Source organism: Ambystoma mexicanum, chromosome 5q (genome assembly GCF_040938575.1).
Source record: "Ambystoma mexicanum isolate Mex_15411 chromosome 5q, UKY_AmexF1_1, whole genome shotgun sequence".
Classification (NCBI taxonomy): domain Eukaryota; kingdom Metazoa; phylum Chordata; class Amphibia; order Caudata; family Ambystomatidae; genus Ambystoma; species Ambystoma mexicanum.
Genome location: NC_090933.1, coordinates 1,398,569,505 through 1,398,596,650, shown reverse-complemented (window position 1 = coordinate 1,398,596,650; position 27,146 = coordinate 1,398,569,505). Strand labels below are relative to the sequence as shown.

At 48.6% G+C, this 27,146-nt stretch overlaps 1 protein-coding gene across 1 annotated transcript in view; it reads right to left on the bottom strand.

Annotated features, from left to right (window-relative positions):
• LOC138498205 (GTPase IMAP family member 6-like) overlaps window positions 1–27,146 on the bottom strand; it is a 319,027-nt gene that overhangs the window by 214,704 nt on the left and 77,177 nt on the right. Inside the window, exon 3 of the mRNA XM_069622087.1 lies at window positions 24,331–24,561. Coding sequence (XP_069478188.1) covers window positions 24,331–24,561 — 231 coding nt within the window. The remainder of the gene's footprint in view (window positions 1–24,330; window positions 24,562–27,146) is intronic.

Genomic DNA, 27,146 nt, shown 5'->3' with positions numbered 1-27,146 from the left:
CTTGCTCATCATCACCGGCACCCTCTCTCAATGGCTTCCTCCCTTGCATTGTTCCCCTTCTCATTCCTTGCTCATCATCATCAGGGCTTGCTCCCTTGCGTTATTTCCCTTCTCATTCTCTTGCTCATCATCACCGGCACTCTCCATCAATGACTTCCTCCCTTGCACTATTCCCCTTCTCATTCTCTTGCTTCTCATCATCATTGGCACCCTCTCTCAATGGCTTCCTCACTTGCGCTATTCCCCTTCTCATTCTCTTGCTCATCATCATCAGAACCCTCTCTCAGTGGCTTCCTCCCTTGCGTTATTTCCCTTCTCATTCTCTTGCTCATCATCACCGGCACCCTCTCTCAATGGCTTCCTCCCTTGCATTGTTCCCCTTCTCATTCTCTTGCTCATCATCATCAGGGCTTGCTCCCTTGCGTTATTTCCCTTCTCATTCTCTTGCTCATCATCACCGGCACTCTCCATCAATGCCTTCCTCTCTTGCACTATTCCCCTTCTCATTCCTTGCTCATTATCAGCGACACTCTTTCTCAATGCCTTCCTCCCTTGCACTATTCCCCTTCTCATTCCTTGCTCATTATCAGCGACACTCTCTCTCAATGCCTTCCTCCCTTGCACTATTCCCCTTCTCATTCTCTTCCTCATCATCACCGGCACTCTCCATCAATGGCTTCCTCCCTTGCACGATTCCCCTTCTCATTCCTTGCTCATCATCATCAGCACTCTCCATCAATGGCTTCCTCCCTTGCACTATTCCCCTTCTCATTCTCTTGCTCATCATCATCAGCACTCTCCATCAATGGCTTTTTCCCTTGCACTGTTCCCCTTCTCATTCTCTTGCTCATCATCATAAGCACTCTCCCTCAATGGCTTCCTCTCTTGCGTTATTCCCCTTCTCATTCCTTGCTCATCATCACCGGCACTCTCTATCAATGCCTTCCTCCCTTGCACTATTCCCCTTCTCATTCTCTTGCTCATCATCACCGGCACTCTCCATCAATGACTTCCTCCCTTGCAGTATTCTCCTTCTCATTCCTTGCTTATCATCATCAGCACCCTCTACCAATGGCTTCCTCCATTGCATTATTCCCCTTCTCATTCCTTGCTCATCATTACCGGCACTCTCCATCAATGGCTTCCTCCCTTGCACTATTCCCCTTCTCATTCCTTGCTTATAATCACCGGCACTCTCCATCAATGGCTTCCTCCCTTGCACTATTCCCCTTCTCATTCTCTTGCTCATCATCAACGGCACTCTCCATCAATGGCTTTCTCCCTTGCACTATTTCCCTTCTCATTCTCTTGCTCATCATCATCAGCACTCTCCATCAGTGGCTTCCTCCCTTGCACTATTCCCCTTCTCATTCTATTGCTCATCATCATCGGCACCCTCTCTCAATGGCTTCTTTCCTTGCACTATTCCCCTTCTCATTCCTTGCTCATCATCATCGGCACGCTCTCTCAATGGCTTCCTCACTTGCACTATTCCCCTTCTCATTGTCTTGCTCATCATCACCGGCACTCTCCATCAATGGCTTCCTCCCTTGCAACATTCCCCTTCTCATTCCTTGCTCATCATCATCAGCACTCTCCATCAATGGCTTCCTCCCTTGCACTATTCCCCTTCTCATTCCTTGCTCATCATCACTGGCACTCTCCATCAATGGCTTCCTCCCTTGCACTATTCCCCTGCTCATTCTCTTGCTCATCATCACTGGCACTCTCCATCAATGGCTTCCTCCCTTGCACTATTCCCCTTCTCATTCTCTTGCTCATCATCACCGGCACTCTCCATCAATGGCTTCTCCCTTGCACTATTCCCCTTCTCATTCTCTTGCTCATCATCATCGGCACTCTCCATCAATGGCTTCCTCCCTTGCACTATTCCCCTTCTCATTCTCTTGCTCATCATCATCAGCACTCTCTCTGAATACCTTCTTCCCTTGCACTATTCCCCTTCTCATCCTCTTGCTCATCATCATCAGCACCCTCTCTCAATGGCTTCTTCCCTTGCACTATTCCCCTTCTCATTCCTTGCTCATCATCATCAGCACGCTCTCTCAATGGCTTCCTCACTTGCACTATTCCCCTTCTCATTCTCTTGCTCATCATCACCGGCACTCTCCATCAATGGCTTCCTCCCTTGCACTATTCCCCTTCTCATTATCTTACTCATCATCAGCACTCTCTCTCAATGCCTTCATCCCTTGCACTATTCCCCTTCTCATTCCTTGCTCATCATCATCAGCACTCTCCATCAATGGCTTCCTCCCTTGCTCTATTCCCCTTCTCATTCCTTGCCCATCATCACCGGCACTCTCCATCAATGCCTTCCTCCCTTACTATTCCCCTTCTCATTCCTTGCTCATTATCAGCGACACTCTCTCTCAATGGCTTCCTCCCTTGCACTATTCCCCTTCTCATTCCTTGCTCATCATCACGACACTCTCTCTCAATGGCTTCCTCCCTTGCACTATTCCCCTTCTCATTCCTTGCTCATCATCATCAGCACTCTCCATCAATGGCTTCCTCCCTTGCTCTATTCCCCTTCTCATTCCTTGCTCATCATCATCAGCACTCACCATCAATGGCTTCGTCGCTTGCTCTATTCCCCTTCTCATACCTTGCTCATCATCACCGGCACTCTCCATCAATGCCTTTCTCCCTTGTACTATTCCCCTTGTCATTCCTTGATCATCATCAGTGAAACTCTCAATGGCTTCCTCCCTTGCACTATTCCCCTTCTCATTCCTTGCTCATCATCATCATCACTCTCTCTCAATGGCTTCCTCGCTTGCACTATTCCCCTTCTCATTCCTTGCTCATTATCAGCGACACTCTCTCTCAATGACTTCCTCCCTTGCACTATTCCCCTTCTCATTCCTTGCTCATTATCAGCGACACTCTCTCTCAATGGCCTCCTCCCTTGCACTATTCCCCTTCTCATTCTCTTGCTCATCATCACTGGCACTCTCCATCAATGGCTTCCTCCCTTGCCCTATTCCCCTTCTCATTCTCTTGCTCATCATCACCGGCACTCTCCATCAATGGCTTCCTCCCTTGCACTATTCCCCTTCTCATTCTCTTGCTTCTCATCATCATTGGCACCCTCTCTCAATGGCTTCCTCCCTTGCACTATTCCCCTTCTCATTCCTTGCTCATCATCATCAGCACCCTCTCTCAATGGCTTCCTCCCTTGCGTTATTTCCCTTCTCATTCTCTTGCTCATCATCACTGGCACTCTCCATCAATTGCTTCCTCCCTTGCACTATTCCCCTTCTCATTCTCTTGCTCATCATCACCAGCACTCTCCATCAATGGCTTCCTCCCTTGCACTATTCCCCTTCTCATTCTCTTGCTTCTCATCATCATTGGCACCCTCTCTCAATGGTTTCCTCCCTTGCACTATTCCCCTTCTCATTCCTTGCTCATCATCATCAGCACCCTCTCTCAATGGCTTCCTCCCTTGCACTATTCCCCATCTCATTCTCTTGCTTCTCATCATCATTGGCACCCTCTCTCAATGGTTCCTCACTTGCACTATTCCCCTTCTCATTCTCTTGCTCATCATCATCAGCACTCTCCATCAATGGCTTCCTCCCTTGCACTATTCCCCTTCTCATTCTCTTGCTCATCATCATTGGCACCCTCTCTCAATGGCTTCCTCCCTTGCGTTATTTCCCTTCTCATTCTCTTGCTCATCATCACCGGCACCCTCTCTCAATGGCTTCCTCCCTTGCATTGTTCCCCTTCTCATTCCTTGCTCATCATCAGCGACACTCTCTCTCAATGACTTCCTCCCTTGCACTATTCCCCTTCTCATTCCTTGCTCATCATCACCGGCACTCTCTATCAATGCCTTCCTCCCTTGCCCTTTTCCCCTTCTCATTCTCTTGCTCATCATCACCTGCACTCTCCATCAATGACTTCCTCCCTTGCACTATTCCCCTTCTCATTCTCTTGCTCATCATCACCGGCACTCTCCATCAATGACTTCCTCCCTTGCATTATTCCCCTTCTCATTCCTTGCTTATAATCACCGGCACTCTCCATCAATGGCTTCCTCACTTGCATTATTCCCCTTCTCATTCCTTGCTCATCATCACCGGCACTCTCCATCAATGGCTTCCTCCCTTGCACTATTCCCCTTCTCATTCCTTGCTAATCATCACCGGCACTCTATCTCAATGGCTTCCTCCCTTACACTATTCCCCTTCTTATTCTCTTGCTCATCATCATCGGCACTCTCCATCAATGGCTTCCTCCCTTGCTCTATTCCCCTTCTCATTCTCTTGCTCATCATCATCAGCACCCTCTCTCAATGGCTTCTTCCCTTGCACTATTCCCCTTCTCATTCCTTGCTCATCATCATCGGCACGCTCTCTCAATGGCTTCCTCACTTGCACTATTCCCCTTCTCATTGTCTTGCTCATCATCACCGGCACTCTCCATCAATGGCTTCCTCCCTTGCACTATTCCCCTTATCATTCCTTGCTCATCATCATCAGCACTCTCCATCAATGGCTTCCTCCCTTGCACTATTCCCCTTCTCATTTCTTGCTCATCATCACTGGCACTCTCCATCAATGGCTTCCTCCCTTGCACTATTCCCCTTCTCATTCTCTTGCTCATCATCACCGGCACTCTCCATCAATGGCTTCTCCCTTGCACTATTCCCCTTCTCATTCTCTTGCTCATCATCATCAGCACTCTCCATCAATGGCTTCCTCCCTTGCACTATTCCCCTTCTCATTCTCTTGCTCATCATCATCAGCACTCTCTCTGAATACCTTCTTCCCTTGCACTATTCCCCTTCTCATCCTCTTGCTCACCATCATCAGCACCCTCTCTCAATGGCTTCTTCCCTTACACTATTCCCCTTCTCATTCCTTGGTCATCATCATCAGCACGCTCTCTCAATGGCTTCCTCACTTGCACTATTCCCCTTCTCATTCTCTTGCTCATCATCACTGGCACTCTCCATCAATGGCTTCCTCCCTTGCACTATTCCCCTTCTCATTCTCTTGCTCATCATCATCAGCACTCTCCATCAATGGCTCCCTCCCTTGCACTATTCCCCTTCTCATTATCTTGCTCATCATCAGCACTCTCTCTCAATGCCTTCCTCCCTTGCACTATTCCCCTTCTCATTCCTTGCAAATCATCATCAGCACTCTCCATCAATGGCTTCCTCCCTTGCACTATTCCCCTTCTCATTATCTTGCTCATCATCAGCACTCTCTCTCAAAGCCTTCCTCCCTTACACTATTCCCCTTCTCATTCCTTGCTCATCATCATCAGCACGCTCTCTCAATGGCTTCCTCACTTGCACTATTCCCCTTCTCATTCTCTTGCTCATCCACATTGGCACTCTCTCTTAATGGCTTCTTCCCTTGCACTATTCCCCTTCTCATTCCTTGCTCATCATCACCGGCACTCTCCATCAATGCCTTCCTCCCTTACTATTCCCCTTCTCATTCCTTGCTCATTATCAGCGACACTCTCTCTCAATGGCTTCCTCCCTTGCACTATTCCCCTTATCATTCCTTGATCATCATCACGAAACTCTCTCTAAATGGCTTCCTCCCTTGCACTATTCTCCTTCACATTCCTTGCTCATCATCATCAGCACTCTCCATCAATGGCTTCCTCCCTTGCTCTATTCCCCTTCTCATTCCTTGCTCATCATCATCAGCACTCACCATCAATGGCTTCATCGCTTGCTCTATTCCCCTTCTCATTCCTTGCTCATCATCACCGGCACTCTCCATCAATGCCTTTCTCCCTTGCACTATTCCCCTTGTCATTCCTTGATCATCATCAGCGACACTCTCAATGGCTTCCTCCCTTGCACTATTCCCCTTCTCATTCCTTGCTCATCATCCTCATCACTCTCTCTCAATGGCTTCCTCGCTTGCACTATTCCCCTTCTCATTCATTGCTCATTATCAGCGACACTCTCTCTCAATGGCTTCCTCCCTTGCACTATTCCCCTTCTCATCCTCTTTCTCATCATCATCAGCACCCTCTCTCAATGGCTTCCTCCCTTTCATTGTTCCCCTTCTCATTCCTTGCTCATCATCAGCGACACTCTCTATCAATGGCTTCCTCCCTTGCACCATTCCCCTTCTCATTCCTTGCTCATTCTCAGTGACACTCTCTCTCAATGCCTTCCTCCCTTGCTCTATTCCCCTTCTCATTCTCTTGCTCATCATCATCAGCACCCTCTCTCAATGGCTTCCTCCCTTGCATTGTTCCCCTTCTCATTCCTTGCTCATCATCAGCGACACTCTCTCTCAATGGCTTCCTCCCTTGCACTCTTCCCCTTCTCATTCCTTGCTCATTATCAGCAACACTCTCTCTCAATGCCTTCTTCCCTTGCACTATTCCCCTTCTCATTCCTTGCTCATTATCAGCGACACTCTCTCTCAATGCCTTCCTCCCTTCCACTATTCCCCTTCTCATTCCTTGCTCATCATCATCATCACTCTCTCTCAATGGCTTCCTCCCTTGCACTATTCCCCTTCGCATTCCTTGCTCATCATCATTGTCACTCTCTATCAATGCCTCCCTCCCTTGCACTATTCCCCTTCTCATTCTATTGCTCATCATCGATGGCACCCTCTCTCAATGGCTTCTTCCATTGCACTATTCCCCTTCTCATTCCTTGCTCATCATCATCGGCACGCTCTCTCAATGGCTTCCTCACTTGCACTATTCCCCTTCTCATTGTCTTGCTCATCATCACCGGCACTCTCCATCAATGGCTTCCTCCCTTGCACTATTCCCCTTCTCATTGTCTTGCTCATCATCACCGGCACTCTCCATCAATGGCTTCCTCCTTTGCACTATTCCCCTTCTCATTATCTTCCTCATCATCAGCACTCTCTCTCAATGCCTTCCTCCCTTGCTCTATTCCCCTTATCATTCCTTGCTCATCATCATCAGCACTCTCCATCAATGGCTTCCTCCCTTGCACTATTCCCCTTCTCATTTCTTGCTCATCATCACTGGCACTCTCCATCAATGCTTCCTCCCTTGCACTATTCCCCTTCTCATTCTCTTGCTCATCATCACCGGCACGCTCCATCAATGGCTTCTCCCTTGCACTATTCCCCTTCTCATTCTCTTGCTCATCATCATCAGCACTCTCTCTGAATACCTTCTTCCCTTGCACTATTCCCCTTCTCATCCTCTTGCTCATCATCATCAGCACCCTCTCTCAATGGCTTCTTCCCTTACACTATTCCCCTTCTCATTCCTTGGTCATCATCATCAGCACGCTCTCTCAATGGCTTCCTCACTTGCACTATTCCCCTTCTCATTCTCTTGCTCATCATCACCGGCACTCTCCATCAATGGCTTCCTCCCTTGCACTATTCCCCTTCTCATTCTCTTGCTCATCATCATCAGCACTCTCCATCAATGGCTTCCTCCCTTGCACTATTCCCCTTCTCATTATCTTGCTCATCATCAGCACTCTCTCTCAATGCCTTCCTCCCTTGCACTATTCCCCTTCTCATTCCTTGCAAATCATCATCAGCACTCTCCATCAATGGCTTCCTCCCTTGCACTATTCCCCTTCTCATTATCTTGCTCATCATCAGCACTCTCTCTCAAAGCCTTCCTCCCTTACACTATTCCCCTTCTCATTCCTTGCTCATCATCATCAGCACGCTCTCTCAATGGCTTCCTCACTTGCACTATTCCCCTTCTCATTCTCTTGCTCATCCTCATCGGCACTCTCTCTCAATGGCTTCTTCCCTTGCACTATTCCCCTTCTCATTCCTTGCTCATCATCACCGGCACTCTCCATCAATGCCTTCCTCCCTTACTATTCCCCTTCTCATTCCTTGCTCATTATCAGCGACACTCTCTCTCAATGGCTTCCTCCCTTGCACTATTCCCCTTATCATTCCTTGATCATCATCACGAAACTCTCTCAAAATGGCTTCCTCCCTTGCACTATTCCCCTTCTCATTCCTTGCTCATCATCATCAGCACTCTCCATCAATGGCTTCCTCCCTTGCTCTATTCCCCTTCTCATTCCTTGCTCATCATCATCAGCACTCACCATCAATGGCTTCATCGCTTGCTCTATTCCCCTTCTCATTCCTTGCTCATCATCACCGGCACTCTCCATCAATGCCTTTCTCCCTTGCACTATTCCCCTTGTCATTCCTTGATCATCATCAGCGACACTCTCAATGGCTTCCTCCCTTGCACTATTCCCCTTCTCATTCCTTGCTCATCATCCTCATCACTCTCTCTCAATGGCTTCCTCGCTTGCACTATTCCCCTTCTCATTCATTGCTCATTATCAGCGACACTCTCTCTCAATGGCTTCCTCCCTTGCACTATTCCCCTTCTCATCCTCTTTCTCATCATCATCAGCACCCTCTCTCAATGGCTTCCTCCCTTTCATTGTTCCCCTTCTCATTCCTTGCTCATCATCAGCGACACTCTCTCTCAATGGCTTCCTCCCTTGCACCATTCCCCTTCTCATTCCTTGCTCATTATCAGCGACACTCTCTCTCAATGCCTTCCTCCCTTGCTCTATTCCCCTTCTCATTCTCTTGCTCATCATCATCAGCACCCTCTCTCAATGGCTTCCTCCCTTGCATTGTTCCCCTTCTCATTCCTTGCTCATCATCAGCGACACTCTCTCTCAATGGCTTCCTCCCTTGCACTCTTCCCCTTCTCATTCCTTGCTCATTATCAGCAACACTCTCTCTCAATGCCTTCTTCCCTTGCACTATTCCCCTTCTCATTCCTTGCTCATTATCAGCGACACTCTCTCTCAATGCCTTCCTCCCTTCCACTATTCCCCTTCTCATTCCTTGCTCATCATCATCATCACTCTCTCTCAATGGCTTCCTCCCTTGCACTATTCCCCTTCGCATTCCTTGCTCATCATCATTGTCACTCTCTATCAATGCCTCCCTCCCTTGCACTATTCCCCTTCTCATTTTATTGCTCATCATCGATGGCACCCTCTCTCAATGGCTTCCTCCCTTGCTCTATTCCCTTTCTCATTCTCTTGCTCATCATCGATGGCTCCCTCTCTCAATGGCTTCCTCCCCTGCTCTATTCCCCTTCTCATTCCTTGCTCATTATCAGCGACACTCTCTCTCAATGCCTTCCTCCCTTGCACTATTCCCCTTCTCATTCCTTGCTCATTATCAGCGACACTCTCTCTCAATGCCTTCCTCCCTTGCACTATTCCCCTTCTCATTCCTTGCTCATTATCAGTGACACTCTTTCTCAATGCCTTCCTCCCTTGCACTATTCCCCTTCTCATTCCTTGCTCATTATCAGCGACTCTCTCAATGCCTTCCTCCCTTGCTCTATTCCCCTTCTCATTCCTTGCTCATCATCATCATCACTCTCTCTCAATGGCTTCCTCCCTTGCTCTATTCCCTTTCTCATTCCTTGCTCATCATCATCATCACTCTCTCTCAATGGCTTCCTCCCTTGCTCTATTCCCCTTCTCATTCCTTGCTCATCATCATTGTCACTCTCTCTCAATGGCTTCCTCCCTTGCTCTATTCCCCTTCTCATTCCTTGCTCATCATCATCATCACTCTCTCTCAATGGCTTTCTCCCTTGCTCTATTCCCTTTCTCATTCCTTGCTCATCATCATCATCACTCTCTATCAATGCCTCCCTCCCTTGCACTATTCCCCTTCTCATTCTATTGCTCATCATCGATGGCTCACTCTCTCAATGGCTTCCTCCCTTGCTCTATTCCCTTTCTCATTCTCTTGCTCATTATCGATGGCTCCCTCTCTCAATGGCTTCCTCCCCTGCTCTATTCCCCTTCTCATTCCTTGCTCATCATCGATGGCTCCCTCTATCAATGGCTTCCTCCCCTGCTCTATTCCCCTTCTCATTCCTTGCTCATCATCGATGGCTCCCTCTATCAATGGCTTCCTCCCTTGCTCTATTCCCCTTCTCATTCCTTGCTCATTATCAGCGACACTCTCCATCAATGCCTTCCTCCCTTGCACTATTCCCCTTCTCATTCCTTGCTCATCATCGATGGCTCCCTCTATCAATGGCTTTCTCCCTTGCTCTATTCCCTCTTCTCATTCTTTTGCAGACCTGCTCCCCTTATTACATCCTCCTTTGAAACGCTGCACTCTCCTCCTTGCACCTTGGTGCCAATAACTGCAAAATGCAAACAACAGTAAACGCCAATGTTTTTGACATGGTCAGTGCTTGAGTTCATAGCCACTTTGATTCACTGCTCTTCAAAAAGTATGGGAGATTGAAGACACTGCATAACTGATCCTGCGTGACTACAATTCCCGATCAGCCCAGTGTGTGGCTGTGGCATGGAAACATTGATGGTATGCGTGCTTGTGTGCTTACTAGCAGGGTATGTGGCCCTGCCTGGACCAGTCTGCCTGTCACGTTACTCCTGCGGGAGAAGGCTCTGAGGATGTGCATGGCTTTGCTTTCTCTTGGTACCGGAGTGTCTTGCTTAGTGGAAGCAACACAATTAAAGTGCAGAGTGTGACTATAATTGACGTCCTGCCATGCATATCCCACAGACATGTGACTGCACTTTCTCCCGGGGTAGTACAAGGCTGTCACAGGGTTCAGTGAGGCCCAGGGCAGGACATATGCCCCAGCTGCACCACCAATATGTGTCACTAGAACTCTACTTTCATTTTGAGGATGGCGGAACCCAAATTTGGTTTGTTATCATGTTCGAGGAATAATCAAGGGGTAGGCTACAAGTTGCAAAGAAACGTCAAGCAATCAACAGCTTTAGATACCATGAAACACCAATAGCAAGTTCCTGGGTGGAACTGGAATCACGTCTTTGTGTCTCCATGGTAGTGGCGATGACCAAAGTACCAAATGGCACCAAATGGACAGAGTAAAAACCATTTGTAACAGATTGGCTGGAATTACCACCAAGATAAAATGACTGCCAGTCTCTCTCATTGTATTCAACTTGAGAGCCATGCATATGTAACTTGCCAGTGGCCTCACTGTGTGAAGTGAGTGCCATGCACCCGTGCCCAGTCTACAAATCTTGTATCCGGTAAAATCTATTGTGCATCAAATCAGGGTACGCGTGGAGCACAGCCTTCTATACTCAAGTCCTCTGTCACCTTTCAGTGGTTTGTAAACAGGGTTTTCAGGGGGTATTGAAAGACATTCATGGTCATCTTTCTGGATATCATCTTGATCTACAGCCCCACATGCCAGGAAGGCCTTGAAACTGTTAAGGAACATTATCCCTACTCCATACTGTTGAAATGTCCTTTCCACTCTACCTCTGTGGAATTCAGAGGGTACGTCCCATCTCCAAAAAGAATGACGGTGGCTCCCAGAATATTGGGACTATCCAGTACTGGCCGATCCCCAGGTGCATGGGTCAGGGTGGCTATTCCACTGCAGACATGTGTTGTCTACTTTCTCTTTGATGCAACGTGACATGTACATGCTTTTCTCTACTCCTCTCCCTGCCAGACCCCCTACTGAGGAGTCTAGCAGCTTCTATTCGTACTTTGAAACACTTGTGTATAGGCGTGTTATAAATGCCATTTCATATATCATATCAACCATCTCAGGTCCAATTCGGGTCTTTCCTCTCATCTGTCTCTCTCTCTCTCTCTACTTGTGGTGCTCCCCAGGGGTATAACCTCTCTCCCTGGCTCTTCAACCACTACCTGGCACCTCTTGCCCACCACATTGCTACTTTCTGCTCCAATGTGCAATATTATGCGGATGGCACTCAGCTCTCTTCCAGGCTCACCTTAGCCACCTTTGCTTCTTCTCTCATACCAGACTGTCTGGCCGCAGTTCAAAAATGGTGTGGCGCCAATGATTTCTGCCTTAATGGCAGTAAGACTGTGATCCTCCTCATTGGGACACCCACTCCCTCCTTTCCTCTCTCTCTAGCTGCCCACTCTGGGCCTTCTTCCTGCTTCTTCCTGTGAGGCTAAGAATCTTGGTGTCATCTTCAACTCAACCCTTTCCTTCTCTCTTCACATCTCTGACGTCTCTAAGAAGTCAAACTATCAGCTGCACCTCCTCAGAGGTATTCTTCCTTTTCTCACTTTCCCCCAGAAGCTCACTGTCTCCAGAGCTCTGGTCCTCTCTAGGCTGGACTATTGCAAGAGCCTCTTTCTAAATCTTCCTGCCTCTACTCTTTGACCTTTACAACTTTTCCAGAACAGGACTGCAAGACTTGTCCTTGATCTCAAGCCCAGGGATTGTATCTCTCCAGCTCTGATATCTCATCACTGGCTCCCCGTGGCTGCAAGGATCAAGTTCAAGATCGTCTGCTTGCTCCATAAGGTTTTGTGTAGCCTAGGACTGCTCTACCTCCAACTTTCTCCTCCAAAGCATCTTCTTTCTCGAGCTCTCCGCTCATCCACCTCCAGCTCTCTGAGGGTTAGACGCTTCTCCAAACAGTTAGTTGAGGGCAGATCTATCTCCTCGGCTGGGGCCTCCCTCTGGAACAGCCTCCCTGCCTCTCTTAAAGTTCAGCAGAACCACCTCCAGTTTCGGAAGCAACTCAAGACCTTCCTTTTCGCTTCCACTTTCTATCTTCCTCTCCCCTACTGATGCACCCGACTGCTATGCGCACTGATCACCCACCCTCTGAACTCGGGCCAAGGCTCCTGAATGTCCAGTTACCCTCTCACTGGCTCCGGGTTCCACAGCACTAAAGGGTCTGTATCTGCAACCCTACAGTGCCCTCTCTCTGCACGTAAGAGCCACCCGCTGGCTGCACCTGTGAGTTAACTGTACTTCCCCCTTCCCCTTCCCCCTGGCCGTTCTCCCTCTTCCCTGCACTTGCATGATCTGAAGACACAAGGCCTAGTAAGATTGTTATTTTGTCCTCTCTTTGTTTGCACCTCCTTGTCTTGTCGTGCCTAAAAACACTTGTGTACAAGTGCGTTATAAATGCCACCTCATATCATTTCATATCCTCTCTGCTCACACTCATTCTCTATCCCTGTTTCAATATGTCACTGTAGACTATGTATCATACAGCGCCTCACTTCATGAGTTCCTCTCCTCTCTGCTCACACTCATTCTCTATCCCTGTTTCAATATGTCACTGTAGACTATGTATCATACAGCGCCTCACTTCATGAGTTCCTCTCCTCTCTGCTCACACTCTTCTCTATCCCAGTTTCAATGTGTCACTGTAGACTGTATCATGCTGAGTCTCACCACATGACTTCCTCTCTGCTCACACTCATTCTCTACTCCTGTTTCAAGGTGTGAGTGTACACTGTGTATCATGCAGCATCTCACTCCATGAGTTCCTCTCCTCTCTGCTCACACTCATTCTCCATCTCTGTTTCAATGTGTCACTGTAGAATATGTATCATGCAGCATCTCACTCCATGAGTTCCTCTCTACTCTGCTTACACTCCTCTATCCCGGTATGAACCTGTCAATGTACAGCATGTATCATGCAGCGTCTCACTCCACAAGTTCCTCTTATCTCTGCTCACACTCCTCTCTCCCTGTTTGAAGGTATCAGTGTTTCATGCAGCGTCGCACTCCATGAGTTCCGTTCCTCTCTGCTCACACTCATTCTCCATCTCTGTTTCAATGTGTCACTGTAGAATATGTATCATGCAGCATCTCACTCCATGAGTTCCTCTCTACTCTGCTTACACTCCTCTATCCCTGTATGAACCTGTCAATGTACAGCATGTATCATGCAGCGTCTCACTCCACAAGTTCCTCTTATCTCTGCTCACACTCCTCTCTCCCTGTTTGAAGGTATCAGTGTTTCATGCAGCGTCTCACTCCATGAGTTCCGTTCCTCTCTGCTCACACTCATTCTCCATCTCTGTTTCAATGTGTCACTGTAGAATATGCATCATGCAGCATCTCACTCCATGAGTTCCTCTCTACTCTGCTTACACTCCTCTATCCCTGTATGAACCTGTCAATGTACAGCATGTATCATGCAGCATCTCACTGCAGAAGTTCCTCTTCTCTCTGCTCACATTCCTCTCTCCCTGTTTGAAGGTATCAGTGTTTCATGCAGTGTCTCACTCCATGAGTTCCTCTCCTCTCTGCTCACACTCATTCTCCATCTCTGTTTCAATGTGTCACTGTAGAATATGTATCATACAGCATCTCACTCCATGAGTTCCTCTCCTCTCTGCTCACACTCCTCTCTACCTGTTTGAAGGTGTCAGTGTACACTATGGGCCTCATTACACGGTAGGTGGTAAATTCCGGCCATTACCGGCATGGCGCTATAAACGTGTCCACCTTGGCCTGATGCCGCTAATAGCGTGGCATTACGAGTACGCGGACACGAGCGCAGCACCATACCGGTAATGACCCTACCACCATTCCGCAAAAGACCCCAAAAAGCATCTTATTGCCATCGACGAAAGTGCTGATAGCACTTCCGCCCTCCCGCTACATGCAAATAGCAGTCACCGCTAATAGCGGTGACCGCTATTAGCGGTGACCGTAAAATTGCGGAAACGGAAATAGCGTCATCGCACAGGAACGGGAAAGAGCACGGGGGCCATCTTTAAAAAAACAATCCATTGCCATCCTCTGCATCCAGGACCTGTTTCCACACGATTCCAACACCAAATCATCCCGGATACCCAGAAGATGCCAGTGGCCGCTAAGAAAGGCGCAGATCGGCAGCGCAAAGAAAAATTCACCAGCGAGGAGCTGATCATGCTAACAGAGACCCTAGCGGCAAATACCAATGTAGTATTCGCCAATGACATGCGGCGTGAGACCCTCGTCAAGAAAAATGCCATCTGGGCAGAGGTTGCACACAAAGTCAGTGTGTTGGGCACCACCACCCGCACTGTCAAGGACTGCAGAAAGCGGTGAGATGACCTACGGCTCCGGGTCCGCAGCATTCTGGCTGCTAATCGCAATTTAGCTATGGCCACAGGAGGTGGCGCTGATTCCCTAATAAAACTCTGGGAGTGGGAGGAGACCTGCGCCAGCACAATTGGCATGGAATCGATTGAGGGAGTCGGAGACATGGAGCATGGTGCGCCCACTTCATCAGATGGAGGTGAGTGTACACATGAAACAATGCACTGTGAAGGGTGAGGGGCCCCCCAAATCTGAGTCCACAATCAGCCCATGGAACCAGCCACAAACATACATGCACACATCACCACATACACGTGCAACACAGACCCATTCATGCATGACCCACCCGACATCCCCATTACTGGATTCCCAACTAAAGAGGTCCCAATGCATAGAGCGGCATGACGTAAACATTCTGCATAAGGCTCGTAGAACCATAACCGATGATAATCCCTATTTTTGTCCCCTACAGGATCACAGACAGACAGTGATGAACCGGGCACTGTGACACCTGCTCCCCCAGCAAAGAAAAAGGCCAGGACACATGAGACAGGGGACACGGCCACCACCTCAAGGGGCACCGGGAGGAGTGAGCAGCAGCAGAGGGGTAAAGGCAGCAAGAGCGCCAGTGCAACACGGCCTGAAGCCACGGCTGCCCCTATTGCTGCACCCACGGCAGTGTTCCCCCTGTCATTGGAAACAAGCATGGAGGCCCTGCACTCTGCTGCCACCAGTTCCACTGGTGAGACAGCAGCCACCGCGCCGCTGTCAGATGTGGAGGAGGCAATTGACGTTGAAATGCAAAGACAGACCCCCAGCCCCCGCAATCCATTGAGCCAAGCCCACGGCCACCATCACAATCGAGTAGCCATGGACAATCAGGCAACAACACCGTGGAAGGGCGCTGGAGCCCTCAGGTGTCCTCACCTGATGCCAGAGGCATGGACCAAGGCACAGCAGCCACCACAAGAGCTGGACGCAGTCAACATGACCTGGCAACCATCAGCCAGAGGCAGGTTGAAATCACTGCGCTGGTTGGCCAGCATGTGGAAGAGGAAGCCCGTCTGAGGGAGGAGTTTAGGTCGTATGCAAGCCAGACAAGAGAGGGCATGGAGGCCTGCACAAAACGGATGTGTGAGGAAATGGCCCAACTGAGGCAGGTCCTCACATGCATTGCGGATGCCATGGAGCAACAATATCCCCCCCACCACAGGATCAACCGGGCACCTCCTCCTCTGCGAGTTCTCGCCAGACAAGCTCCTGCCGCCGCTCCCTGCGCACAATGATGCGCATGCCATCCCAACCTCCCAATGGCGGTGGAGGGCAGGAGAAGTAGGGCCAGCAAGAACTAGCTGGCACATGTGCACCAGGACACCTGTGCACTACAAGCCACACATGGGGGTGTTGTGGGGGGAGGGGGGAAAGGGTGTTTTTGGAAGTGTTTGGGGGGAAGGGGGGAAAGGGTGTTTTTGGGAGTGTATTGGGGGAGGGGGGAACGTGTGTTTTTGGGAGTGTATTGGGGGGAGGAGGGAAAGGGTGTTTTTGGGAGTGTATTGGGGGAGGCGGGAAAGGGTGTTTTTGGGAGTGTATTGTGTTGGAGGGGGGAAAGGGTGTTTTTGGGAGTGTATTGGGGGGAAAGGGTGTTTGCACAGTTGGGGCCAAACCCTTTTTGTTCACAAATTATTCACAATACACTGTTGACAAGTTGACACACAGGCTTCATCTTCATCATTGTGTATGTGTACTTTTTTGGGGACAGGGTCCATTTGCGCCTCACCACATACAGTAGGGCAACAATGCCCATCTCCATCCAAAATTGTTGGCCCTTGTCTCTCAAAATATTCGATATATCAAATGCTGATGCACATCGTATCCCCCCTGGACATCGCCTCTTGCATGTCCTGGCGGCCCATTTCCCCCACCCTCATCCCCATCAACATCATCTTCATCAGGTGGTTGCATGTCAATGTCAGGGGGCATAGGCACATTCCGACTGATACACATTGTGCTGCATGACACATGCCATGGTTATCTTCGTCACTTTTGTCCTGGCCGTACAGGAGGGCCTCACCCGGCCAGATTAGGCACCAGAGCCGTGTCTTCAGAAGGCCAAATGCCTGCGCAGTCACGATGCGGGTACGGTTATGTGCAAGGTTCTATTCCTCTTTGTGCCAATCTGTGGGTTCCGTATAGGGGTAGGGAGCCAAATCTTCAGGGGATTGGCAGCATCACCTGCATGGCTGGGACAACGGGGCCTTGTAACTCGTCACCTCAATTGCAACCGGGACATGTTAGCATTCTGATTGCCATCCACAAATCCCAACATGCATGGAGACGATCAGTGTAACTGCAATGTGAGAAGGTAAGCTAGTCCCTGCAGTGGACGTGCACCATGCATGCCTCAGGCAGTATTTCCCATGTCCTGGGTGTGGACAGGTCCTAGGTGTTCATGGGTGCAGACAACCTTTGTACGACACTACTAGTGTACTGCCATTAGGATTCCAATATCCCATGCTGTGAAGCGGCACATCAGTAGTGGTGTACGGGTGTAGTTCTGTACAATGGCTACAGGTGATCCATTTGCATGCACTCAAGGGCGCATATCTGTTGTGATGTTGTTCAACGCACATAGCAGCTTTGTGTCATGTAGGGTATGGTATGATGTGCAATGTGCATGTGGATAGATGTGTCATGTATTGGGTTATGGATTGATGTCTCTGTTGTGCAGTTTGCTGCTTGCATGTGGTTTCGTGTCCTCTACATTGTGTGCTGCGTTGGTGGACATTGGCGTACATCTGTATGTCCCTTTATTGTACGGACGACAGTCCACAACCAGTTGGAGTATGCATCTCTACCCCCCTAAACACAACCCACATCACACTGCCATGTGCCTGCCCTGCTACTCAACAAGTAGGCACAAATTTTGCCCAGCATGGCGCTCCATCTTGCGTGGTATCATTGAGTTCCGCAGGACCATTGATTCATGGGTTGATCAGGGGTATCGGTCACGGCAATGTGTTATTCTCGTATTTGAGTCACATGCCATTTGGACATTGATGGAGTGGTAATGCTTTCTGTTTCGTTAGACAGCCTCATTGTGATGTGGGGGCACCATTTCCACATGGGTACAGTCGATTGCTCCGATGCTACGTGGGATGCATGCCAGTGAATAGATGCCAAGTTTGTCGTTGGAGATCTCCTGGGCTGTCCGTGGCAGGGATATGTGTTCACTTGTGTGCTTCAGGGGGGCATCGGGCACCTGGGTCCACGTGCGTGTGAATACTGGTTGTGAAATGCCATGCATCTGCCCTACCGTGTGCTGGTAGGTGCCTGTGGCCAGGTAGTGGAGCACAGTTACCACCTTCAGTGGAGGGGGGATGGCAGTACGGATGTCTATGAGGCTGACAATGTCATTGTGTATCATGTCCACAATGTTGGTGATGGTATCCCGGTCCAGGCGGTACAGGGTGTGTCTCTGCTCAGGGGTTGCATTGAATGGACTGGCTCGAATCCTGGGGATTGGTGGCTGCCTCTGTGGTATGAATGGGTGCACTGGTGTGGCCTTGCTGGGCCTGTCTCGCCACCCCCCCCCCCTTCGTCTCCTCTGTGCTGCCTGTTGTTGTTGGTGCTGCAATGCAATCATGTCCTCCAGTCCATGTAATGCTGAAAGTATTGCAACCATCTTGGTGTGGGAAGGGGTGTGGGAAGGGGTGTGGTGTGCTCCTTTTGTGCTGCCCCAGTCCCCATTGCCTCCACCTGTGCGGTTGTGGCCACCTGTGGCAGGTGGGATCACTACTCAGGTCTCTTAACGTGTGGTTAGCGATGCCGGTATTTCCTCCATGCCGGTATGGGCTTTTTCAGCCAATACCATGCTGCTATTTGCATGCCTGCATGCCTTGTAATAGCGTGCTAATAGCGCCTTGCTGCTATTTCTGAACTGAGGGGTTGCGCGCCCACGGACTGGCCGCTATTAGTGGCCCCGTTCTTAGCGGTGCCGCTAATAGCGGGCACTCAGAGTCGTGATTAGCTAGGGAATTTAGCGATACCGGTAAACCATTACCGGTACCGCTATTCCCTTACCGCCTACCGTGTAATGAGGCCCTATGTATCATGCAGTGTCTCACTCCATGAGTTCCTCTTCTCTCTGCTCACACTGATTCTCTATCTCTGTTTGAAAGTGTCAGTGTACTCCATGTATCATGAGGCATCTCACTTCATGAGTACCTCTCCTCTCTGCTCACACTCATTCTCTATTCCTGTTTCAAGGTGTCGGTGTACACTATGTATCGTGCAGCATCTCACTCCATGAGAGCCTCTCTACTCTGCTTACACTCCTCTATCCATGTATCAACCTGTCAGTGAACATCATGTATCATGCAGTGGCTCTCTCCATGAGTTCCTCTCCTCTATGCTGACATTCATTCTCTATCTCTGTTTGAAGGTGTCAGTGGGCCTCATTACAAGTTTGGAGGTAGCCATGCCTCTAATACAGGCAGGCTACCTCCAAACTTGCAAAAATATCTGGTACCCGCGAAAGGGCAATTACCAGGTTATGTCGCGTTTGGCGGACCCAGTAATTGCCCATTCACGGGTGCCGGTAAAAGGGACTCCCCATCCCCATTTGGCGCCATAGTGCTGAATGGGAATGGGTAGGGTAGTAGCACCGGTACCGTTAATAACAGTACCGGTGCTACCATCATGTTCTGTTCGTGGGTGCCGGTACGGTAACCAGGTCAGACCTGGTAGCTGCAACGGCACCCGCAAGCAGAACTCGTAGTATGGCGGTACGGTAGCAACAGTGTCGCTAGCGATACCGGCACTGTTGTTGCCTTACCGCCATACCTTAATGAGGCCCAGTGTATGTCATGTATCATGCATCATCTTACTTCATGAGTTCCTCTCCTCTCTGTTCACACTCATTCTGTATATCTGTTTCAAGGTGTCAGTGTACAGCATGTATCATGCAGTGTCTCACTCCATGAGTTCCTCTCCTCTCTGCTCACACTCATTCTCTATCCATGTATCACTCTGTCAGTGTACACCATTTATCGTTTGTTAGTCTAAAAAATAAACCTAATCGCATATAACCTGTACATTAGGTTGGCCAGAAGCCAAAAGCATCATGTGACAAACAAAGCAAACATAGAATCGCCGGTATAACTAGACGGTGTCCATTTTGCGCAATATCTGCCATTTTGCTTCCTCTTTCTTCTGTCAAACGTTTTGCAAAAGTTATGTTATTCTGAAAGCTCATACACGGTGCGAGGCCACAGCCTGCATTTTGAAAGATCAACCCAGACAGGAATGCCAAACAGTACAGAAATACATAGTTTTCCTCCCTCACAAAGTCCTTGGAGTCAAGCAGAAACGGTATTTAATCAGCGGCCCAGGTGCCGGCCTGTCTCACCAAAGCTGTAGCAATAGGCAGTTAAAGCATGAATTATATTCCCCTAGCGGTCCTCCTTCACGGTCTGCCTCAGAGCAGGCTGACCCCAGTTCGCGAATAGAAACGGGTAGATAACATACTAGGGAATGTGTCTCCCCTACGAACATGATATCTTTGCTAAACAAGAACTTTATGTTATCCATAACAAAGAACTGTCTCTGCAACTGTTGCTAAAATAAGTATAATTAGATTGTATAAGAAGCTTGTCATAATGTGTCATATTTGTCATGATTGTCAATCACCGAACCCTAGCTCTAGAAGATATATAATGGGCGGCCTGATTTGCCTTCAAAGATTGTATGTTTGTATATATGTTACCGCTTGAGCGATGCTCGCTCTCTTGCATCTCACGAGGTCTGGGTGACACATGTTGCAAGACGTTAGACCCAGTTGGCTGACTGAGCATATTTTGAAATAAACCAGACTTGTTTGGAAAACGAACCTCGTGTCTGTTGTATCACTAGTATATGCTGATTGTGCCTAGTTTCCATATGCGGGGGGTCTTTACGGCCTAGCACATGCAGCGTCTCACTCCATTAGTTCCCCTCCTCTCTGCTCACACTTCTCTCCCCCTGTATCAATCTGTATGTATTCACTATGTACCATGCAGTGTCTCTCTCCATGAGTTCTTCTCTGCTCTACTCACAGTCTTCTCTCTCCCTGTATCACTCTTTCAGTGTACAGCATTTATTATGCGTCTCACTCCAAAAGTTCCTCTCCTCTCTGCTAATACTCTTCTCTCTCCTTGTTTGAAGGTGTCAGTGTACACTATGTATCATGCAGTGCCTCACTCCATGAGTTCCTCTCCTCTCCTGCTCACACTCCTCTCTCCCTGTTTGAAGTTGTCAGTGTACACCATGTATCATGCAGTGTCTCCCTCCATGAGTTCCTCTCCTCTCTGCCCACACTCCTCTATCCCTGTATCACTCTGTCATTGTACATTATTTTTAGGCAGAATCATATGCAGTACCCTTTGGGAACACCATACATAATTAAGACTTCAAATGCAAGTACAAATTCACCTTTGGTACAAGCCTGTACTACACAGTTAAAGTGGTAGCGATGGCTGAGCAGCCAGACTTATGTCAAGAGTAAAGTGAGCAGTATCAATAGTTACACAAAGGACAGCAATTACTATGGTTCAAGCAAACACTGACTCAAGGTTTCTGAGTAAATGAATATACATTTATTTACACATCAGTTGTAAAATAGTTGACTAAGTGAAGCAGCAGAAAAATCACACTCTTAATATACTACACAACACCTGATGAATTCTGGACAAGTTAAGCTCAAAATGAAGTGTGAGCAAAATGGCACTCCAGCAATTTAAAAGGGAGGGAAAGACAAGGTTAGACAAAATTAAGCAGCACCAACAAGTAAGCAAGCAGGGCAATCTAGAAAAGGCTTGCTACAATGAGGATTCAAATCAATAGGCATGGGCCAATATTAATGGTTCAGAGTCTTTGCAGAGGATCACACAGTTCAGAGTAGTTTGCGGTCAAGTCTTTGCCAAGAGTTCGAAACGAAGTTGGTCGGAAGACAAGTTACTTAAAAGAGTAGAGAAGGACAAGCCCTTGGATTGGCAAAAGATTTCAAACACTTTCACCGCGGTCGAACGGAACAAACAACCGGGTTTGAACGGTACCTTAAATGAAGAAGAAGGCTGTAGCTGAGGCAGAAGTTCCTGGCAGATCCTGCAGGCTCATGGTTCCTGAAGCGACTGTTGGACTGACACGAAGTAGGAAGACTGGAGGGTCCTGCACTGCCCAAGGAAGAAACCATCAGCAGAGCAAACCAATGAAAAGAAAGGTGTGCTCCTTAAAACCCGAGCAGGGTCCGATCCTCCTGGCTATCCGGTTCACTGTAGCTGTGCACAGCAAATTTGACCAGAGGAGGGAGGCCTGGCTTGCAGTTTGGCAAGCTGGTTGTTCCCACCAGCTCAAGGGGAGAAGATTCCTTGCAGATCTTCCCTGTTGTCGAAGTTTGGAGAGTCAGACCCGCAGCAGGGCTTCACCGGGAGGTTCAGTTGTGGTAGAGGTCCTCTTCTGTCAGCTTTTCTTCGGTTCTCTCGATCCAGTGGCGACTCTGCCTTCCTAGTCCCGAGACCTGCTTTTTATGCAGTTTTCCCCCATTCACACAGCCTGGCTGTCAATCACACAGCAGGGTGGCTGTCCTGGCGGGACAGTCACCACAGCCAAACATACAGAGTGCGACATGGGTCTCCAAGGAGACCCTGTGCAGGGAGTCTCAAACCCCTTCTCACATCCTGCCACCCTCAGACATTCAGGCACCTAAGGAGGGCTTCTGTGCAGAAGCCTGCCAAAGGACGGGGAACAGAGGAACCAAACCTGGTTTGGCGCGCAGAGTAAAACACGAGAAAGACCTTTACAAAAAGAATGGGCGAATAAACCCAGCCGGAACCAAATAGAAGTAAATGGGGTCCAGCGGATTGAAGTTGGAAGCTACTAACTTAGCCTAAAACAGTACCAAGGCTATTTAAATAAAACTGCGGTAGGAAATATATGGTAGATACCACTGCCACCAGCCAAATCTTAAAGAAAGGGGAACGAAATAATGTTCTGTGAGAGACAGACAAAAAGGGATAACTATTAACCCTTTTCAGTACTCTATGTAAGATAGGTTGTACTGAGTCTGTGAATTTAAAAAGACTAATAAAGTCAATGGTAACTTCACATGTTCAAAGAGACAGTAGTCAGTCCGAGAAAATGGAATTTAAAGTGGGAAGTCTGAAAAAGACAACCCTGTGTCACTGCACTAAAGGTGCTGTGTAACACACAGTAAAAAGATGATGCCTATGGAGTAGGTGAGACTCCACAGTCTATGAACACAAAAATGTTAAACACACACAGCAAAACACATGTAAAAGTGGATAAAAAGGCTCACACTCTTACCAGCTGAAAAAAAGAAATCCTAGAAATCCAGCAAAGCTGCTGAGGGACAGGTAAGGGAAATTAGCCATTCTGGGGAATTCTCCCTAACAATGATGTATCGTGCAGCATCTCACTCCATGAGTTCCTCTCCTCTCCAATCACACACTATCCCTGTTTCAAGGTGTCAGTGTACACTATGTATCATGCATCGTTTTAATCCATGAGTTCCTCTCCTGTCTGCTCACTTTCATTCTCTCTCTCTGTTTCAAGGTGTCAGTGTACAAAATGTATCATGCAGTGTCTCTCTCCGTGAGTTCCTCTCCTCTTTGCTCACACTTCTTCTCTCTCCCTGTTTCAAGGTGTCGTGGCATACTATGTATCATGCATCATCTCACTCCATGAGTTCCTCTCCTCTCTGCTCACACTCCTCTATCCCTGTATCAATCTGTCATTGTATCCTATGTACGATGCAGTGTCTCTCTCCATGAGTTCCACTCCTCTCTGCTCACACTCCTTTCCTCACCCTGTTTCAAGGTATCAGTGTATACTTTTTATCATGTTGTGTCTTTTTTCCAAGAGTTTCTCAGGTGGAGCCTCACACTCATTCTCTTTCCCAGCATCAGTGCTCTCTGTGCCATGTATTGTCTCACCTCCAGGAGTTACTTCACTGCTTCTCTCACTCAATCTTTGCACCAAGCTGGTAAAATAGCTCAGTGGGTTCAACACTCGCAGCTGTGATCTGTGTGATATGCAGGTTGCAATGCCAACTCAGCCTTTCAATCTTCCGAATTTCAATAAATGAGTATCAATTTTGGTTGGGTGATATTGTATGTACATATGTTCTATTTAAAGTGCTTTGGAGAAAGCGCTATATAAATAACACATAATTATCTCTGTGGCAGTGTGCAATATGTAACCAAAAAAGTGATGGGTGAAAGGTAATGAATACATCTGAACCACTGGCAATGCTCTGGACACCCTTCCACACCTCTGTTTTTTAGCCCGTCTGTGCCATTGCAAAAGGGGTCCAGCCATATGAAAATCTGTCAGGTACTGCCACCAATGGGAGCAGTTCAGCCCGAACTGCTAGGCCAGGCCCCCTCTGAGTCTCAATAAGTGTCATGTCTTGCAGTGTCTTCTTACCTCTAAGAGTTCCTCCGCTGGATGCTCAGACTTCATTTCTACCTCATTAATGAGGGCATTGAGTGAGCAGATTTGATTGGATAATTTGGTTATGTTGCTGTTTTCAGCCTCAGTGATTTTCCGCCTCATCTCCTCCAGTCTCCTGTGCATGCTCTCTTCTTGTTCTTTCAGAATATGCCGTAGTTTCTCAAAGTCCTCCACTGTCTTCAGCCTTTCCTTTTCCAACATGTTCTGTAATGACAAGAAAAGCACATGAACCAGGTCCCAGTACTATGGGTGTGCATTTTAGGTCAGTGTCCTAAAGACAGTCCGCACCAAGGTTATGTATGGGGGTCCTGCAGCCAAGGTCTGGGCCTAATTGTATATAGGTAAGAGGAGGACAGAAAAGGGAACCAGAGATTGTAACCAACCAGCAAAATACTTGTAAATGTGTCTAAGGCCAACACTGACACAGCACATTAATTCTTGTTCCCTAGGACAGAGTATTATAATACTACAAACCTACACATGAGACGTATTATCCATCTAGAGGGTGGAGACTAATGTCTACACAAAGCACAATGCTTCCAAGAAATCAGGATACATTTCAGAAACACTTACCAATAGATTTTTTCCCCAGAAAAGAATAGTTACACATTTCCAGTTGCTGTGTGCAGTTATTCATTTTACTGGAGCGAAGAGCTGTACATTAAACATCCCTAATAATTACCAAAAAAACAGGTTATTGGCCTAAACCTTCCGGAAGCCCATGAGGGACAGGATCAATGTCCGGGGACAGGTAAGTACCAGTCACTTTAGGAGAGTTACTGGGCAGGTAGAAAATGGAATGAAGCCAAAGGTTAATCCGTGTGAAATCTGTCTGACCCCATAGGTGAACATTCTGTGGCAGACAAACCCATGGAGGACCAGAGGGGAACCCGGTCAGGAGATTCATAGATCGAAGGAAGAAGTAGAGGTCCCAGAGGAGGAAGCAGCAGAGCAGGAGGAGACAAACCCATGGCGGACCAGAGGGGAACCCAGTCAGGAGACTCACAGATCGAATGAAAAACCAGAGGTCCCAGAGAAGGAAGCAGCAGAGCAGGAGGAGACAAACCCATGGAGGACCAGAGGGGAACCCGGTCAGAAGATTCACAGATCGAAGGAAGAACCAGAGGTCCCAGAGAAGGAAGCAGCCGAGCAGGAGGAGACAAACCCATGGAGGACCAGAGGGGAACTCGGTCAGGAGATTCATAGATCGGAGGAAGAACTAGAGGTCCCAGAGGACGAAGCAGCAGAGCAGGAGGACCCTCCATGGTGGACCAGAGGGGAACCCAGTCAGGAGATTCACAGATCGAAGGAAGAACCAGAGGTCCCGGAGAAGGAAGCAGCAGAGCAGGAGGAGACAAACCCATGGAGGACCAGAGGGGAACCCGGTCAGGATATTCACAGATCGAAGGAAGAACCAGAGGTCCCGGAGGAGAAAGCAGCAGAGCAGGAGGAGACAAACCCATGGAGGACCAGAGGGGAACCCGGTCAGAAGATTCACAGATCGAAGGAAGAACCAGAGGTCCCAGAGGGGGAAGCAGCAGAGCAGGAGGACCCTCCATGGTGGACCAGAAGGGAACCCGGTCAGGAGATTCACAGATCGAAGGAAGAACCAGAGGTCCCAGAGGAGGAAGCAGCAGAGCAGGAGGACCCTTCATGGACACCAGAACAGCGACTCTTGCGGGTTTCTTTAATAATTGCTCACCACAGGACACACAGGTAAGTATTCACACTGGCAGTTTCAGCAAAAACAGCTCCAGCATGGTAAAACCACACATGCAAATGAATCCAGTAGGAGGTGCTTCTTCGGATCCCAGACACGCAGGTCCCTCCGTCATGCCTCCTCAGTACTGACCTAAATTTGTTGGCATCACCCCATTGAGCTCATAGTAGAATTCACAGGGCATCCTACTCTGAGCCCTCCTACCCCCTTGGTGTCTGCCCCTCCCCGGGCCTTCACTTGGGCCCCTCCAGGACCACACTAATCAGTCAATATTGATGGAGTTTGGAGTTCTATTGATGGGCATCGGGCCGTGCAAATAGAGTGACCAGTATCCTGGTGGGCCCTAGTGCCCTAAATCTGGATTGGGCTATTTTAGCAGCTGGGGCCACTGCCCAGGCTCCTAAGAGAGTGTCCTTCAAAGACGGGCACAGCCATGCACTGGGCTGTTCACATTCCTTTCTGATTGCACAGGCCTGCAACATGAGACAATGGAGGATTTATATATCTGGCCTTGAGGCCTTCCACCTGCGGTCTGGGCTGGGAACAGGGATGGGAACGTGTGTTAGTACTGGATGCCAGAATATGCTATTACTGTTACCATGGCCAGGACCTTGCTTTAGGCTGCACATTCAACATGGCAGGATTTCAGTGGTTGCTACCGTAGGGTGGGGTGTTCTGGCCGTTACCTGGCTCATTCCTTTTACTTGCTACTATATTCTGTAACCGCACCGATTCACCCCCTCCCACTAGCCCCTCTCATGACACTAGCCCCACTACACCCATACCTCACATACTACCTTTATGTCATTGTGGCTTAAACCCCTCCCCCTACAGCGTACCCTTTGTTTCGTTGAGTTCTTAATATATTTTCCTCAACCTGAATCGTTTTGGGGGGGGCAGGGGATCTGGACATGCATCCCAACAAATCCTAGGAATAAAGTGTATGGCCCTTGGAATTCCCTTTCAGTGCTTAGAAATGTGACTTATTTTTAGGATAGTTTACCTAACTATGGGGATCTGGGGCCACATTATAGGGCCCCCTCTATATATTGCTTTTTGGATGACTGAC